Source organism: Tachypleus tridentatus, chromosome 6 (genome assembly GCF_004210375.1).
Source record: "Tachypleus tridentatus isolate NWPU-2018 chromosome 6, ASM421037v1, whole genome shotgun sequence".
In the NCBI taxonomy this organism is placed as follows: Eukaryota; Metazoa; Arthropoda; class Merostomata; order Xiphosura; family Limulidae; genus Tachypleus; species Tachypleus tridentatus.
Genome location: NC_134830.1, coordinates 27,395,955 through 27,413,957, shown reverse-complemented (window position 1 = coordinate 27,413,957; position 18,003 = coordinate 27,395,955). Strand labels below are relative to the sequence as shown.

Sequence of the window (18,003 nt, the reverse complement as noted above, 5' to 3'; positions counted from 1 at the left end):
ACGTAACTTAACTAATTATATATTGGTATACATCTTTCAAACGTGGAACTGTTTGCTATAATTTTACAACTACTATTATTGTTAGCATGTTCAGTGATTATTCGAGTGTAGAACGAGTAACTTGTTTGATTTTCTAGCTGTTTCAAAATTCACGGTCAGCTGATCCAAATCGACCAAAAATTGAGGTAACAAATAGGTTTCAGCACTTCACGAAAGTGACAAAATTATGAAATGTATTTAACTGTTTCAGTTATGTAACGTAGTTTAAAGGCCTATTTATTGGGCTTTATGGAAATAATTATTATGAAATGTTTTAAAGTGTAAAATAGAGAGAAATAAAAGAAATATGATCGCCGGACTTAGAAATAGTTACACTAGCCTAGCATGGTTAGAGACTAAATCAATCTGAAGATGAGTCATTAGGTTTCGATGTCGTTAAGAAGACAATAAATCAAAACAATCTGTATAAAAAGTAAAATCCTAGTAGCATCTCCAAAGTAATAAATAACATGTAATTATTACAGAAGGGTTCCAAGGTCAAGGGGAACTTGAGACAATTCAGGAGCGCTATTTAACAACACTTCGAGTCTTCATTGAATATCGTTTTCATCAACAACCAAATCGATTTAACGATTTATTAGCTTGTCTACCAGAAGTCAATGCAGCTGCTGGACTCCTGCTTCAGAGTAAAATGTTTTACGTACCATTTGTACTTAACACCAGTATCAACAGATAGCAGCTGCACTCGTAAAAATATGTGGTCTTACAATAGTGCTTATACATAGACACCCTTATCAATAGACAGAAGAGCCTTAAGCCATCACCATCGCACCCGTAATGTGTCCAGTGAAGACAGGGTGAAGGAGAAGTGGATTTTCACCCACTAGTCAGTTTTTGGGTTAGCCGGTTACACCAGGACGGAAGCAACAGGATGTCATATTGACCATATGGGAAAGGTCAGTTTCTGTCCGGTTCTGTGCAATAATTCGTGCAAGAAAGAAATTTGTTAAGTTCCTGAAAAAACAACAACAACAGAGAATGAAATCTGAAGTAAATAGAATATATGAGCTCAGTTTATAAAACAAAGATATACCTTTCCAGCGTCTAAATGTTTTCTTCTTTATCCTCTGAGGTTTAGGAGAATTTGAACTTTTAAATGTTGTAACTAAGTGCGTATCGCTAAACGTTTTGGCATGTTTCACCAAAGTTGTGTTTTCCTTTGATGATAATTATCACACACACAAATAAAAACATGGAAGAAAAGCGTATTAGTTGTGCCTGTTCTAAAGCAAAAAAAAAAATTCTCACAGTATTTCGAAGCTACGTAAAGAATATTAATATGTCTGATTAATGGGTCACTTTTTTTAATACAGCGACTCTGGTGTTGAAATATTTAAGTTCAAATGGTCATCAAGTGCAATTAAGGTGGTTCGTATTATATTTCAAGACAAACGAGCGAGGTTTTCTCTTTCACGTTTTACTTTTATTCAATTCTCAAGCTTTCGGTCACAATTTCAGCAACTGATTCATAATCAGAACGTTCAGACTCTTATTTGCTTTTCTCGTAGTTTATTTACACTTATAATAAGTGAAGCAAACTATCTATTATTGTTGTTTCAATTGGGGACCGATAACAAATTATACAGACTCCTAACGGCCACGATGATTGACATCATTACTATGCACAGTAGTATCAGCCAAATTAATTAAGTTGTATAAGTCCTATTTTAAGAGTTATTTTATGAGACCTGCGAATTATATTCGTAGACTCAACAGATACGTTTAGTTCTTTCTTATGCACACTAACAGGAATAATTAAGCATTTATTTGTGAAATCCAGTTTTAAATGTGGTGTTTTCATAAAGATCCTTTATATTAATTATGTATTAAATTTTTATCAGCAGAGTTGCTAAATAGTTTACAACTATGATTAACAATAACTAAGCCTTTTATACCCACTCTGCCTTAGGTCACCAGTTGGATACTCTCGCTGACAGTGGTATTTTTGTTCCTTATCCCGAATAAGGGCACCCGGACGAGTTTAGCAGAAATATAGCATGCCTATCACATTTGACTAATTTAGATATTCTATTTAAGCAAGTTAACATTATATATTAAATCAATCTAATAATGAGAATCATTAAAGACTTATTGAATTACTTAAAGTTAATACTATAAATTACTGTAAGTTCTAGATACATAAATAAACTTATAGCTTGTTTAATATATGGCATATTCAGGCTAGATGCCCTTAGAACAGTAGCACAGTCTCTGTGTGTGTGTATATATATACACACACACACACACATAATTTAAGGACATCTTATCTAGAGCATCACATCCATTAAACTGAGGTTTAGAATGGAAAGAAAGCACTCAATGGCAGTCATTGTCTTTCTAATACTTATCAAGCCTTAAAAATTAACTGCATCTACCATTTCATCGGCCAACAACTCTGTTGGAAACATAAAGCTATCTTAGCTGAAGATATCTTCTATAGTGCCGAAGTTTACATTTGTGTTCGCTAGTCCTACCGTTCTTACCATTAATTACCACGAAACATCACGTGTCAACTCTATTGATTACCTTAACGATTTTGAACACCTCAGTCAGATCCCCTCTAATTCTTCTTTTTTCAAGGGCAAATAATTTCAGAGATCTTAATTTGTCCTTAAATGACAGCCTTCCCATCACAAATATAATTCTGGTAGCTTTCCCCTGAATGAACTCTTTTGCGTATCTCTTCTGGTTTAAGTACATCATAATATGACGGTTAAATGAACAGAATGATTGACTGAAATGAGTTATGTTACTGAGAGTACACAAATGTTTCAGTGATAATTTTTTTTTGTAAATCACACTTATACATTAAATAAATAAGTCCTTGAATACTTAATTCAAATGATATGAACTAAGACAGTTGTAGCATTTTTGTTAAATCTCAGGTTGTATTGCAATACCCTGTCTCCACCATTTTGCATTGCAAAATAATTAGCAATTTGTCGTATTGCAAAACGTTGTCCACACACAAACATGAAGAAGAAACGTTATCACTAGTCCATCATGTTTAATTCCCAAATACTGATGTTTTAAATAAATTCCTAGACGTTTTTTTGTGTATCAGTTATTTTCCTGATAAATCAACGGTAAGCTTCTGGACTTACGATGCTAAAATCCAGAGTTCAATACTTACCGGTGGATAGAGCGTATACAGCCTCTGTTTTAAGAAAACACAATAACATCCCTACGAGATACAAGGTTAACTAACATTTCGATTGACTTACACCTCTTTCTTACATAAATTTGCATCTCCTTGGATACCTCAAATATTGCTTATATTAAATTTGTAGTTATCTAGTTGTCTTTAAGTAACCATCTTGGCTTTGTTTACGCATTTAGAGTAGAGTCTCAGTTTTACTATTGTTAAGTCGTGTGCGATATGGTACTTCATGTTATGGCGATCAGTTAAGAGTAATGACTATCTAGTTACCCAGAAATAAATCACGTACATAAGAAATAAATATATATAAAAATAACAATTAAGAATTATATTAGTTAACAAATAATAATTAGACTTAGGTGATCGTTTAAGTTGGTAACCACGACAATGATATGGGATCCAGTTATCGACACGATTCATAACACGGTTGATAGGTTTGTGTACACAGATTGAAACACACACACACACATGAGGTTGGTTGAAACTGTGACCGGTAGTCTACAAGTGCAATAAAAACAACGTGGAAGTAATTAAACACAGGTTTTATGTGTTAATACATCTGCAATATAGGTTCGTTACAAATGAAAAACAACTATATGTATATATACTTGTCTATATATTTTAATTCAATATATGAACTAAGTAGAACGTTTTACGTTATTTGTTATATCACTAAAGCATTATGTGGGTTTTCGTTATATTTGATAAGCAAGAAATATATATTTATATATATATATTAAAGCTGTGGATAAAAACCTTGTGTCCCCCGTCTTGTTATCTAAAGCACAAGGTACCTAACTTTGTGTTCAGTGTTATTCGTGTTTCTTGTTTTTAATCAATTTATTTTAGTATATTTTTGACTTGGTACATGTGAGAATCAATAATAGTATTGATGTTAACTTATCTTTGTCGAAGTAGCTTTTTAAGTGTATTGGCTGATTTCTAAACTTGTTTTAATTTATCTCTTGTTATTTATTCTATTTCGCCTATATATACTACGAAACAAATCTCTACGGTGACAGTGGCTATCTATTTTAGAAAACCTAATCTGTCATATGTATTCGGGTTGATATTTAAGAAGTATGTTTACATTTGAATGCTTTCAGCATCCTAGGAATTTTTAATGGTATGGTAAATTAACCAGCATTAAGAAAGTTGAAAAACAGCTAAAAACGAATTGCATAGAATAGCGAAAAGATTATTCCCGTTTCGAATTAGATGCACCGGGAATTTCTCACCAATTTGTGACAGAATGTTAAGTATATGCTGTTTCCTTATATAGTACCAGTTTTTTCTAATATTATACTGTAGTTATAAGATTATTTTTAAATCCTGATTTTCATTTTAATAGAGAGTTAAAACACTATTTCATCCAAGTAAAACAATAGGACACGAGTTGCTTGAGATGTGAATCTGAGAATTGAAGGTTCGCTTCTCGTACCCGTAAAATTTATGCATGGCATTTTTGGGCCATGGGTATACTGTAAAAATAATGGTCAAATCTAACTACTTGGTCGGACAAGAGTAGCCAAAGAGTTAGTGATAGATGCTGTCATCTAGATGCCTTCCCTTTAACCACAATTAGGGACGAACACGAAGATGTCTTTTGCGTAGCTTTACGCAAACTTCTGAAACAGTAAGAAAACAAACTCTATTATCCATCTCACGTCAACAGCGCAGAATTCATGTATTTTTACTGCCATAGATAACATTTTAAAATGATGGTCCCTTTAGAAACCCCGTATAATTATCATTGGTAAAATTATGAATAATGTTCAGTGAATAAAGTGAAATAGTTTCTTGTCAACTTTGTTTTAACATGATTACTCTTGTCTTATTTTTAACTGTTTAGTTGTATGAAATTTTATTTTTCTTGCCTTTTTTAAGCTGCAAAGATGTAAAATTCATATATAAAATTTTGTTTCTTGAATTTAGTAAATGTTTATTAAGTTAGCTTATTGTTACGTTATTATTTGACGTGGTCTGTATTTATGAGCACAGTTTCTAAGTCAGTAATAGACAACAACAACAACAACAAAACACGTAAGGAGTGCGCTAAACAATCGATTCTTGTGAATTACTATTACATATTACGCTCTAGGCAGTTGCCCACTTTGCTAAAGCTTGTTTGGTTTGAACGCTAAGTGTATCATACTCAGATATGCTAAAACCGGTCGTGCAGTTGAATCCGGAACACTAAAAATATGGACTTTTGAGAGATATTCTAAAACTGGACGGCCTTCCGGACTCAGGCAGGACTGGAACACTAAAACACAAACCATCTAGGTTGAGAATGAGGTTCAAACACTCACAGTAAGATCAGTTAACTTATTGTGTCTCAGATGTCTCATGTGCAGAGCTGTGAAAAGGGCTCATAAAAGGGAAAGAAGGGGCAAAACAAAACAGCAAAGAGAGACCAACAAATGTGTATAGAGGGAGAAAAACAGTAAAGAGAGACAAACAAATGTATATAGAGGGAGAAAAACAGTAAAGAGAGACAACAAATGTGTATAGAGGGAGAAAAACAGTAATGTGTATAGAGGGAGAAAAACAGTAAAGAGAGACCAACAAATGTGTATAGAGGGAGAAAAACAGTAAAGAGAGACAAACAAATGTGTATAGAGGGAGAAAAACAGTAAAGAGAGACCAACAAATGTGTATAGAGGGAGAAAAACAGTAAAGGGAGACCAACAAATGTGTATAGAGGTAGAAAAAGACAAGATTTAATATGAACAGCACATGTAGATCCCAGCTTGTTGTAAATTCCCTTAGAGTTTTCGTATGAAATATTATCACATGATATATAGCTACAACATCCTTAACTTTGAGAATTTTTAAAGTTCATATTTATAAATCACCAAAATTTATTTTTCAGTATAAAGTTAAAATAAAAATAAAATCAAACATAATAAAATATATTTAAAATACATACAGAAATATAAATCAAGAATTCATAAAAAAATGTTTAACAACTGGTGTCATATTTGTAACTGTAAGAATATTTATATATATTATCACACTTTAGAAAATTGGTTTGAAATTAACAATCCAAACACCATTAAAATGTATTTTTTACTGTAAAGTATCAACAAATGCTCACTAATAAATATTTAAAGACGAAACCCACCACCAGGTGAAAAGACAGTTTCTTATCTACTTCTTCTGAAGTTCGACTAGGAAGTTAACAACTTTGAAAACTATCATACATTTACAAGCAAGTTATCTGTCCCGAAGTATGAAATATCATAGCGCCATCTGTAGTGTGTAAATGTCCGTCAGAGTCCTTTATCTCGTTAGTTAATGGTTCAAGTCTGAAACATTACTCATTTTATTTCAGTATTTAATTCGACACATGAAATGTTATCTCGCTAAGACTACTCATATTTGTAATCATATTAGACTATTAAAATATATTCCTTACCTTACCTCTTCGTGTAATTTCCCGTTTCGGTTTTGCCTTGGTGAGAAAGCCAGACGACGAAGCTCACCACCAGGGACTAAATCACTTTACTTTATATCTCTGAATATTACTCAGAAAGTCTGCTGATCAAGAAGAAAGGTAACTCCCGTAGACTACTATATATGTGTATATAGAATTTCGTGATATAGAACTACGAAAAACTATTGTACAACGCGAATAGGTTTGCTGTTTCTGGGTGTTGGCACACCTAAACTAAATCAACCAGGAGAACCGTTCCACTTTTAACATGCAGTTCGAAATGATACTGGTAAGATTTATAAAAGATAAAAAAATCGGTATTTGTCCTACACTAAAAGAAAAAAGAACAACAAATAGGGTAAGAATGTATTTCTTTCTTTCATATACTATGTAATCAAACATATACAGTGACTTTTGAAACCTCGTATACGCATTTACGATTTTTTATTTGAATTTCGCGCAAAGCTAAATAAGGGTTACCTTCACTAGCTATCCCTAATGTAACACTTATAGACTAGAGAGAAAGCAGCCAGTTAACACTCCAACCCCCAACTCTAAAGTTACTCCTTTGCCAACTAATAGTGGAATTGACCATGATGTTATGACGCTCTTATAGCTAAAAATGGCGAGCATATCCAGAGATGTGGATTCGATCTTGGGACCCACAGACTGGTCTAACCAGCAGACCATGTCAGGCCGTACATTATGACATTCAAACTTCCACTTGTTTGTGAATAGCAAATACGTGTTTACTGAGATGTTTCTATCGTTTATATGAAACCACTTGTTGATTTTTTCAAAAGGTTTGGTTGTTTAGAATTAAGCGTAAAGATTCCACCGGTGTCGAAACCCGGTTTCTAGTGGTGTGAGTTCGCGGACATACCGCTGTGACCCTGGAGGTTTTTCATAAACGACGAATTTGTTTACATAAGATATATAAAACAGCGTATCCTAGGAAAGAACCTACAACCGTTGGTATACCACACCGCGACCTTAATAACAAGGATACACTTTAGATTGCATAAAAAATCACGTGTTTTTAAATGTAGGCTTCACTGGTTGCACAACGTGTATTTGTTAGGGGAGAAAATTGAAAATGAACCTTTTCCGCAAAATAAGGCAGTCGCGGCGACGTAATTAAGTATATTCTATCATTGGCTAATCCAGGGTTTGAAAGAAAGTTCAGGAAGCACTACCTATGTAACATGTATGTTCAAAAATATTTTGTTTATTTGTTTTTAGAACAAAGCCTCATTGCACTCCATGCTGTGTTTAACGCAAATGATCAAACCCTAGACTTTAGCGCTGTAAGTCAATATACGTACCTATGTTTCACCGAAAGACATAAGTTTGTGTGCTTGAATTTTGCACAAAGCCATCCCTACTTTTGCATTGTAAGACTAGAGGGAAGACAGCTAGTCATCACCACCCACCCCCAACTCCTGGGCTACTCTTTTATCAAAGAATAGTGGGATTGGCGTCACATTATAACGCTCCCACGGCTGAAAGAGCGAACATGTTTGGTGTGACGGGAAACGAACCTGCGACCCTCAAATGATGAGTCGAGTGCCTTAACCACCTGGCCTTGAAAGACATAAGAAAAGAAGCGATATCTTGACAAAAATATTGTGATTGTGAAATAATGTCCAGTTATAAGAATAGAATAAACAATTAATCAGTCTTGTGCCATTACTGTTATTATTATTAATATGTTACAACTAAATACACCACTTCAAACAAATTACTTCAATTTACATATTAAATACAAATACCATGTATAACGTGAGACATTGCGACGCAACAAGCGTCCTCTTAGTGCAAGATATCCATATCAACAAGCAAATTAAGTCAATGGAAAGGCGTAGTTTTTAGGGTAGCGTTCGACTTGTACTCTGTGGGAATGAAATTCTTTACCCAACTTGCTCGATTGGCGTTAGAATGTGTCGGCCAATCCTATTTTGTTTGTTAAAGACTAATCCATCACTTCAAAATTATGGGTCCCCAGTGGCTCAGCAGCAAGTCTCTGGACGTATAACGCTAAATATCTAGTTTCGATATCTGTGGTGGGATGAGCACAAATAGCCCATTGTGTAGCTTTATATTTGACAATAAATAAACGGGTAAAAACTGGGAACGTTCAGCGCAGATGTCCCTCGAGTAGCTTTGTATTAAAGTTTTCTTATTTTCATATCTTCCAACATTTTCCCAATCATGCGGTAACTAAACAACGACACTGTCGTACCATACATGCTCGCCCTTTCAGCTGTGGGGGCGTTATAATGTTACGGCCAATCCCACTACTATTTTACCAACACATAGTGGGACTGATCTTAACATTATAACGCCCCAACGGCTGAAAGGGCGAGCATGTTTGATGTGACGGCGATGCGAACTCGCGACCCTCAGATTACGAGTCGAGTGCCTTAACCACCTGGCCATGCTGAGCCAAACACAAGTAAATAAACCAAACAACGAAACTCGCCACCAGAAGCTAAAATATTTTCTGGTGAGAAGGAAAGAAAAAAGACATTTGAAAGATTTTAAAGAGTACACCATGCCCACACAATTCAAAACAACGACACTGCCAGCTAAAAATGTAAGCCAGTTTTAACAATGGATCACTTGTATTACTGAGTCATTCAACAGCAGCGTGTATACTTGTGTTTACAAGTGTTTGAAAATATACCGGATGTTAACAAAAATCAAATAATATTTGAATGATAATTCATTTACTTTGGTTCTTGTTTGTTTGTTTGTTTGAATTTCGCGTAAAGTTAAACGATGGTTATCTGCGCTAGCCGTCCCTAATTTAGCAGTGTAGGACTAAAGGGAAGGCAGTTAGTCATCACCACCCACCTCCAATTCTTGGGTAATCTTTTACCAACGAATAGTGGGATTAATCAGTGGTTGCGATAAAACCCACTTGAGAGAAAAATATATATGTGAAAACGGCTGGTATGGGTTGAGAAAAATGTTATGTAGAGGAGCGAACAACGTTTCGACCTTCTTCAGTCATCATCAGGTTCACAAAGAAAGAAAGAGGTTGTTCGCACCTCTACATGAAAATTTTTGCAACCCAAACCAGCCGTTTTTACATATACATGAATAGTGGGATTGACCGTAACTTTATAACGCCCTCACGGCTGAAAGGGCGAATATGTTTGATGCGACGGGGATTACAAGTCGAGCACCTTAACCACCTGGCCATACTACTTTGGTTCTATGTAATATATAATACTCATCTGAAAAGTTAAAGCCTTTCTATAGGAAAATAACCATAGAGCAACCAGAAGAAAAAAAAAACATGCTCCTCTTTCAATGTAATATTTTAACAACTGTTTACTTAACAGAGAATTGAATAAACGGCTTAGATATGTATGAGTTCCCTGATATCCTTGGATAGCCTTCTTTCTTTAAGTAATGCCACTGAGCAAGAAAATGGTCGAATGTTTGCACAGTGAGCCCACTCCCTAATGGAATAGTATGTGGTTACAATAATGTTCGCGAAACTGAAGACATTTCTTCTCCACTCGTGTTATTTGCGGTGAAAGAAATTTAAATATTAGAGTTTTATTTACTCTTCCTTCTTCTACAGTTTGTTAAACTGTGAAACATTTTAACTAAACGACATAGAAAAATAAATGTTACTTCAGTATGTTGTGTTTACTTTTTAATAGACTTCTGCTCATCACTTTTATCAAAATACACTAGTACCTACGGCATTCCCTGGGAGGAGGGTCATACGAACCCTCCCCCTTTAATCAACCATGCCTTTCTAATTGCTCAAATCAGCGCTTAAGTTAATGAATTTATCTTTGATATATCCCCCCCGCTTACATCGCTAGAAATCGAGTTTTAATACTCGTGGTGGACAGAGCACAGATAGCTCTTCGTGTAGCTTTGTGCTCAATTTCAAACAGAACAAAAATACTCAATAAGCAGAGTGACACCTGGTGAGTAGAAGCGCAATGCAAATTTGATAAATGATACCAAAAATACACAGTAATTAAAATAATCAATTACAAATTGCTCTCACTAATGGTACATGTGAGATGGGTTACTGGTTTTAGTGGCATGTGAGATGCGTGTGATGTGTATATTGAATGTAAGCTTGACTACCTTGACTATATAGGTGTGATGCGCAATGTGTTGTCAGAAACTTGATGTGAATAACTGTACATGCGTCATGATACTTAGTATTTTCATTGCTAAGCCAATTAAGAACTGTGAGCTGGGAAAATAATTCATATCTGTATAACGATACTAGGATATTTACCCCCTTGCAACCTACCCAGTGCAAATATCCATGCGTAATATTTACAAAATCTAGGAAGATAACATATTATGAATTACTCAATATATGCTACCTCTGTCAAGCAATATGAGATATAATTTAGTGAGGTTTCAAAATAAATATGGTTCAGCAGTCCAGCTGATAAAAACGGAAACTTTTAACCTTGTATCTCAAAGCTTGTCTTCACCAATATGTATTGTTTGTGTTTTATCTTCTAAAAACAAATGGCAGACATACAGAAAGGCGTGTTAGAAATTGTTTTTCTTTCCATATTTTTACTGTTTAACAACCCTGAAATGTTGTGGCTTCAGGAAGGCTTTGCTCCCAAAACACTTATTTGGCGCCCCCTTCTTCTTGCAAAACGTTGAGAACGTCACTCAATGAACAATGGATTTTGTTTGTTTTTTGGAATTTCGCACAAAGCTACTCGAGGGCTATCTGTGCTAGCCGTCCCTAATTTAGCAGTGTAAGACTAGAGGGAAGGCAGCTAGTCATCACCACCCACCGCCAACTCTTGGGCTACTCTTTTACCAACGAATAGTGGGATTGACCGTAACATTATAACGCCCCCACGGCTGTGAGGGCGAGCATGTTTGGCGCGACTCGGGCGCGAACCCGCGACCCTTAGATTACGAAGCGCACGCCTTAACGCGCTAGGCCATGCCGGGCCCCAATGAACAATGGAGCAGTGGTCGGTGTAACTCTATTGTTAAAGATGTAAGTCATATCGATAAGTAGTTACACTTCACTTACTTCATATAGTTCAATTGTTGTTCAAGCAACTAGCGATATATATATATATAGCGCCCAATCACTACTGCGTTTATCACATCCCAGCCGGCCCGACCGATGAGCCGTGGTGTGTGGTTTTCCGCAGGGGCAATTACCCCCCCCCCTCTCGAAATATTGAGAAACATATTTCTTTTTTTATTCATCCAGTAGATGTATACGAACTTACAAAAGTTTTTTTTATTCACTGCACAATTTTCCATTACTTATTACACTTAATGTTCGATACTAGTAAAACTACCAGATTTGTCAGAAATATAAATTAAAAGAGCTAGCTAAAACTATTGTAAAACAGCAGCTTATTACAGCAGCTAATTGTGTCATTATAGAAACTGACGTTGCTGACGTCCGCGACGACCTAACACATTTGCTATTATGCAATGTATATAGCTCCAAGTCTGTAGTATGGCTTAAACTAACTAACCTTAGTCCAGCGTGGCCAGGTGGTGAAGGCACTCGACTCGTAATCCGAGGCTCGCGGTTTCGAATCCCCGTCACACCAAACATGCTCGCCCTTTCAGCCGTGGGGGCGTTATAATGTAACGGTCAATCCCATTATTCGTTGGTAAAAGAGTAGCCCAAGAGTTGACGGTGAGTAGTGATGACTAGTCTTACACTGCTAAATTAGGGACGGTTAGCGCAGATAGCCCTCGTGTAGCTTTGCGCGAAATTCAAAACAAACTAACTTTACTAATATCAAATCAATCAAATCTGACGGTGAGAGCTTGCCAGCTTTCTTCATTGTAATGCGAAATATATTAAAGGTAGGTTTAAGGCTTCTTGTTTAGCTACTGGAAAGTATTTTGAGGACGTCTATACTGTGGTGTTTGACGGAAAGCTTCTTCGTTGGCACGAGATGTGAAAAATATACTGTAGCTGATATTTTATTACACAATCTGACCATAAGTTCTTGTTTGTTTTGAATTTAACAGAAAATTACACAAGGGCTATCTGCGCTAACCATCCGTAATATAGCAGTGTAAGACTATGGGGAGGTAGCTAGTCACAACCACCCCCGCCAACTTTTGGGCTACTCTTTTACCAACGAATAGTGAGAATAACCGCACATTATAACCACCCCACGGCTGAAAGAGCGAGCCCTCGTATAGCTTTGCGCGAAATTCAGAACAAACAAATAAAAATGCACGCATATACAGGCCTTGTGAATCCAATCCGAGATGTGCTCCTGGAACATCAGAAACGAAGAGTTTTGTGTTTCTCTTGATAACAATGAAACACAAATAAACTGTACAGCATTTTATATTTCATATGTAGACGAAAGTAGTACGAGCCTTAACAAACACAAGCCCCTAAAGCAGCTGAGTAGTCAGGTAATACACTAATAAATTACAGGAGATGTATGAGGTACTTGACCCCTCACGAAATTAACGTTTAAATACGTTGTCTGACTATTGCACTTTTACGATAGATAAAAATACTGAATACATTTCGTTGTTATTTTTAACTGATCAGTTTAAAGCCCTAACGGACTAGTTTTCTTTCTTGTGTTAAAAAGTCTACACTGGAAGACCCATAATTCAGATATAGAAAATAATACAGTTTTATTAGTCTCTTTTGAACAATCTAATTATTCGTTTACCATTTTAATTAATAGAATATTTTGCGATCAACTGGTTATAATGACGATAAATTCCACCTTTGTCTAATAAAACTAGCTTGAATTACGTCGTCTTATATTTTGGACGAAACACAAGCACAATCTCGGTCAAGGTACTGTTACGTATGTGTTTCTTTGATGGAGCCAAATCTGACAGCAGGGTTAAAGTCCTCTGTCGAGGCTAACTGCTAAGTTATGTATTAACGAAGGTTAAAACCTGCACTTTTTAGCGTGGTTCGAGTTGTGTTTCACCCAAGGTTAACATAGTTTCCTGTCTGGCTTAACTTTGCTACTCCTTTTCTGCCAATAGCTCTCTTATGTCTTATATAGGTATTATTCTGACTTCGATGCAAAGTTAGGAGGACAGCGGGAAAACTAGCCAAAAATCCCAGTTCCACTCAGGGCCACAGATGGTTCAATGTCCTGCAAAAAAAACAAAACAGGAGAGAGATAGAGAGAGAGAGAGAGAAAGGCGAGCCTTTGAACAATAGCACGAGGAAGGGGAACCGGTCTTACGGAAGTAGGTCAGTAAGCCGTTCACCCCACGGGAAATGAGAGCACGTGGTGCACCGCTCCAGGGCTCGTGACCTCGCTTTGTTATTTATGTAGTCATAGAAACACGTTGAACAGGATGCCTACGCATGAAAGGCAGACCTGTTTTACAGGCTGTGGTGTACAGGCAGCGCCCAAGAAAAGTGACAGCATCTTCCTGTTTTAAAATGGCCTTAGTTTGGCCTTGTATACTGCATACCCTGGTGACTGCGAAAGGGTTGCTCAGCTCGTGCAAGCAGCGCCGTAGAACGCTTGCTTCCCTTGTGGCCTACTTCGAGGGCAGTAGCTTCGCACATGCACGTGGAACTTTCTCCCAAGCTTCTTGGTTGTAACAATTTCTAAACGAGTAGAAGTAGATCCTTTGAGATTGTGGATTAATGTCTTTTATATACTTCCAATATCCAATTCAGTTTTCAATGTATTGAAAATACTTTGTTGTTGTAAACTGAAATGAAATTAAGTTTGTTTGTTTTTTCTGTATTTGACTAATCTTTACCTGGCTGTATTTCCGTGTGCGTTCGCGTACTCGACGAAATGCGTTAGTATGGAATTGCAAACGCTTACATTCATCCTGAACGAGTGAGATCACCGCATCTCACAATATTACACAAATCGTTAACAGTCAGCAGACGATTTGCAGTTAATATATATTTATTATGTATAAATTTTGAAGCTTTTAGGTTCATTTATACTTTTTAATAATTATTTTAATGTCTGTTAATATCACGTAAGTTTTAGAATTAACTTGTTTCTCTATGTTCTAAATATAGTGTTTCTCAATCACTGGTCCGTCACAACCACCTTACCTGGCCGTCGGGTTGCAGGAAACCGAACAGAAAATGACAGAATATTCATGATTGAGTCGTAACTGCTCGTTGTTGTACTAGGCCCGATGTGCCCAGCTGGGTTAAGGCGTTCGACTCGTAATTTAAAAATGGTGGGTTCGAATCCCCGTAGCACCAAACATGCTTGCTCTTATAGCCGTGGGGGCGTTATAATGTTGTGGTCACTCGTACTACTCGTTGGAAAAAGAGTAGCCCAAGAGTTGACGGTGGGTAGTGATTACTAGCTGCCTTCCCTCTAGTCTTAAACTGCTAAATTAGGGACGGCTATCACAGATAGCCCTCGTGTAGCTTTGCGCGAAATTCGAAACAAACAGTTAAATTAACAAAGCATAGAATAATTAAATTGATAGAAATACATGTATATATATATATATCATGTAGCATTTCTACATTATTAAAATACCTTGTTTAATTAAACCTAGCGTTTACAAAATGTTAAGGACTTCCTAATTAACGAGTAAATTAGCAACAAATGTGATAAAAAAGGAAGTCATCGTGGCTGAAAAGCAAACTAGCTGTAATCTTCTAACGTGGTACTTAATTTAATATAAAGGCTTAAATTTGAACTGCTAAGAAAATAAACTCATGGGCCAGGTTAGCATAGTACGTTATCTCCGGAAATTTAAGGTAGGCACTAAACTGCTCAAGGACATTTTCACTTGTTACACCCTGTATATTATGACTCATTACAATGAGCAATATAAGCCCAGAAAGCGCAGTGCCATTCAAATATCCCGATTTTTAGTACCATGTTTCATAAAAGTAGCTGTTCGACTCGTGATCCGAGGGTCGCGGGTTCGAATGCCGGTCGGACCAAACATGCTCGCCCTTTCAGCTGTGGGGGCGTTATAATGTAACGATCAATCCCACTATTCGTTGGAAAAAGAGTAGCTCAAGAGTTGGCGGTGGGTGGTGATGACTAGCTACCTTCCCTCTAGTCTTACATTGCTAAATTAGGGACGTCTAGCGCAGATAGCCCTTGAGTAGCTTTGCGCGAAATTCAAAACAAACAAACAAAATATTAAAGTAGCTATGGTATTTTAACTATCTCTACAAACTTATTGTTGAGACATGGGGAGGGGATTAACGGTCGTTTCCTTTAAACAGAAGGAATATAAAAATTTTATAAATTGAATATTGATGCTAATCTCATGTTTATAATACTAGAATCTAGGGTTAAATCCCCGAAGTTGGGACAGCAATGATAGTCCATTTTGTAGCTTTGTACTTATCAACATATAAATTCAGTTTGGGTGTAGTAAACACAATGGATTATTTGGGCTCAGCCCACCATAGGTATCGTAACCCGATTTGTTATCGTTGCAAGCCTGCATACTTGACGCTGAGACATTATTTGTGTTTCTTAAAGATCAGAGGTCAAAACAAACTGAATCCCCAATCAATACTCTTCCGACAGAATTTACTGATAGTAATAATAACTCAGTGCTGTATACAAAAATATAAGAAATTTGTTTATCGTCGTTAAATATTGTATATAATGTTAAAATATGTTTACTTATGATGTGTGTGTCACAACATGCATTTATTTAACAATAATTCTGGTTCTAAAGTTTAGTGTGTTGTTTTAAGTCCTAAAGCCTATTCAATTACAGGATAAAATTCTAGTTTTTTTTGGTAAAACTAACAAATTATTCTTTTCAAATGTAAATTAACTGAGTTAATATTTTTAGCTCATTCCATTACATACATCTTGAAAGCAAAAAAGTTTATTTGGAATTGTTATTCGCGCCATCTATTGAAACTATAGAAAACCAAATTCCAGTCAGCCCACTTTATTATGATTCATACTTCCTCTCACAAGTGAAATAACAGCCTTTTATCTTGGTCTGTGAATATTTAATTGTTATTCATCTTTCCGCAAACGTAAACATGAAAGATTCTAATAATAATTATATATAATTTTGTTGTCAGTATAGATTTAAAGATAAAAGAATAATTGTAGTGTACATTCAAGTTAAATAACTTTTTTTTTTTTTTTAGTTCACACCAATGGCAACGCGGTACTTACAAAGATATTAGTTTATATTGAACTGGTTTGTAATAACTAATCTTGGCAAAACAGTAGTTATCGATTAAAGTAGGTAACAAGTAAGTATATTAAACAACTGAGAAAAAAAATTATGTTTTACCGATATAAGAATGTGATAATTTTCTTAGATTAGTCATGCTATAACAAAAGATTTTTGCCTTTCAGTAGCTCGGCGGTGAGTATATAAGTTAAGGATCAACACTGAAAATCAGACTTCGATACCCGTGGTGGACAAAGTACATATACCCCATTGTGCATTTTGCGCTTAACAACTGAATAACTTTAAATAATGGCATTTGTGATTACGTTGCATTTTAGTGAAAAGTTGACTAGATACACTTCTACCATCAGTTGCTGCCTAAAGCAGTTATGCCAATAAATGATTGTGGATGCAATTTTTTGAGTCAAATAAAATAAAAATTCTACATATTGTTTAGCTTATTTGTGTACATAATTTAGAACCGAAGATTAGAAAAGTGGTTTCTCTTCAATTGCTAGTATTTATTACTGTTTTAACAATACCTTAGAGTCAACGATGACAAACTGGTGATGCTTAATTTAGTTAAACGTTCTGAAACCAAGGTGGTGGGGCCCAGCATGGACATGTGGTTAAGGCACTCGACTCGTAATCCGAGGGTCGCGGGTTCGAATTCCAGTCACACCCAAAATGGTCGCCCTTTCAGCCGTGGGTGCGTTATAATGTTGCGCTAACTAAAATGTTGGTAAAAGAGTAACTCAAGAGTTGGCGGTGGGTGGTGATGACTAGCTGCCTTCCCTCTAATCTTACACTGCTAAATCAGGGACGGCTAGCGCAGATAGCTCTCGTGTAGCTTTATGCGAAATTCAAAAACAAACAAACAAACTTCAGCTGATTCGTTTTAATCATAGGTTCATAGTCTTGGCATGGTAGTTCCTGAAGAATATCCATATCATTAGAAAGGCCCATCCATGTTTCAACACCTATTGCCGCAGAATAGCATACTTTTATGACTGAGAAAATCAACAACAAATAATTTAGCTCATTTATGTTTAATATCGATAATATTTTCAAATTTATTTTGATCTAAGAACATTATATTTTGACATTTAAAAAAATCTAGAACGTTTCACTAATTTTTATTCTTTCAGAAAATAAATATATGGCAATCCATTAGATTATAAGGCACATGTACAAGTAAAATGCCACGAAAGATGGA

At 35.9% G+C, this 18,003-nt stretch overlaps 1 protein-coding gene across 5 annotated transcripts in view; it reads left to right on the top strand.

Moving 5' to 3' along the window:
- Nucleotides 1-17,159, top strand: part of LOC143252133 (hormone receptor 4-like) — a 137,773-nt gene extending 120,614 nt beyond the window's left edge. For 3 of the 5 annotated variants that reach the window (XM_076503811.1, XM_076503812.1, XM_076503813.1), the window contains exon 7: nucleotides 525-5,131. In XM_076503811.1, coding sequence (XP_076359926.1) covers nucleotides 525-736 — 212 coding nt within the window. In that variant the 3' untranslated portion in view covers nucleotides 737-5,131. Of the gene's footprint in view, nucleotides 1-524; nucleotides 5,132-16,972 lie in introns of those variants that run through there. The other 2 variants (XR_013028852.1, XM_076503814.1) reach the window with 2 other exon arrangements.
- The last annotated feature ends 844 nt before the right edge of the window (nucleotides 17,160-18,003 follow it).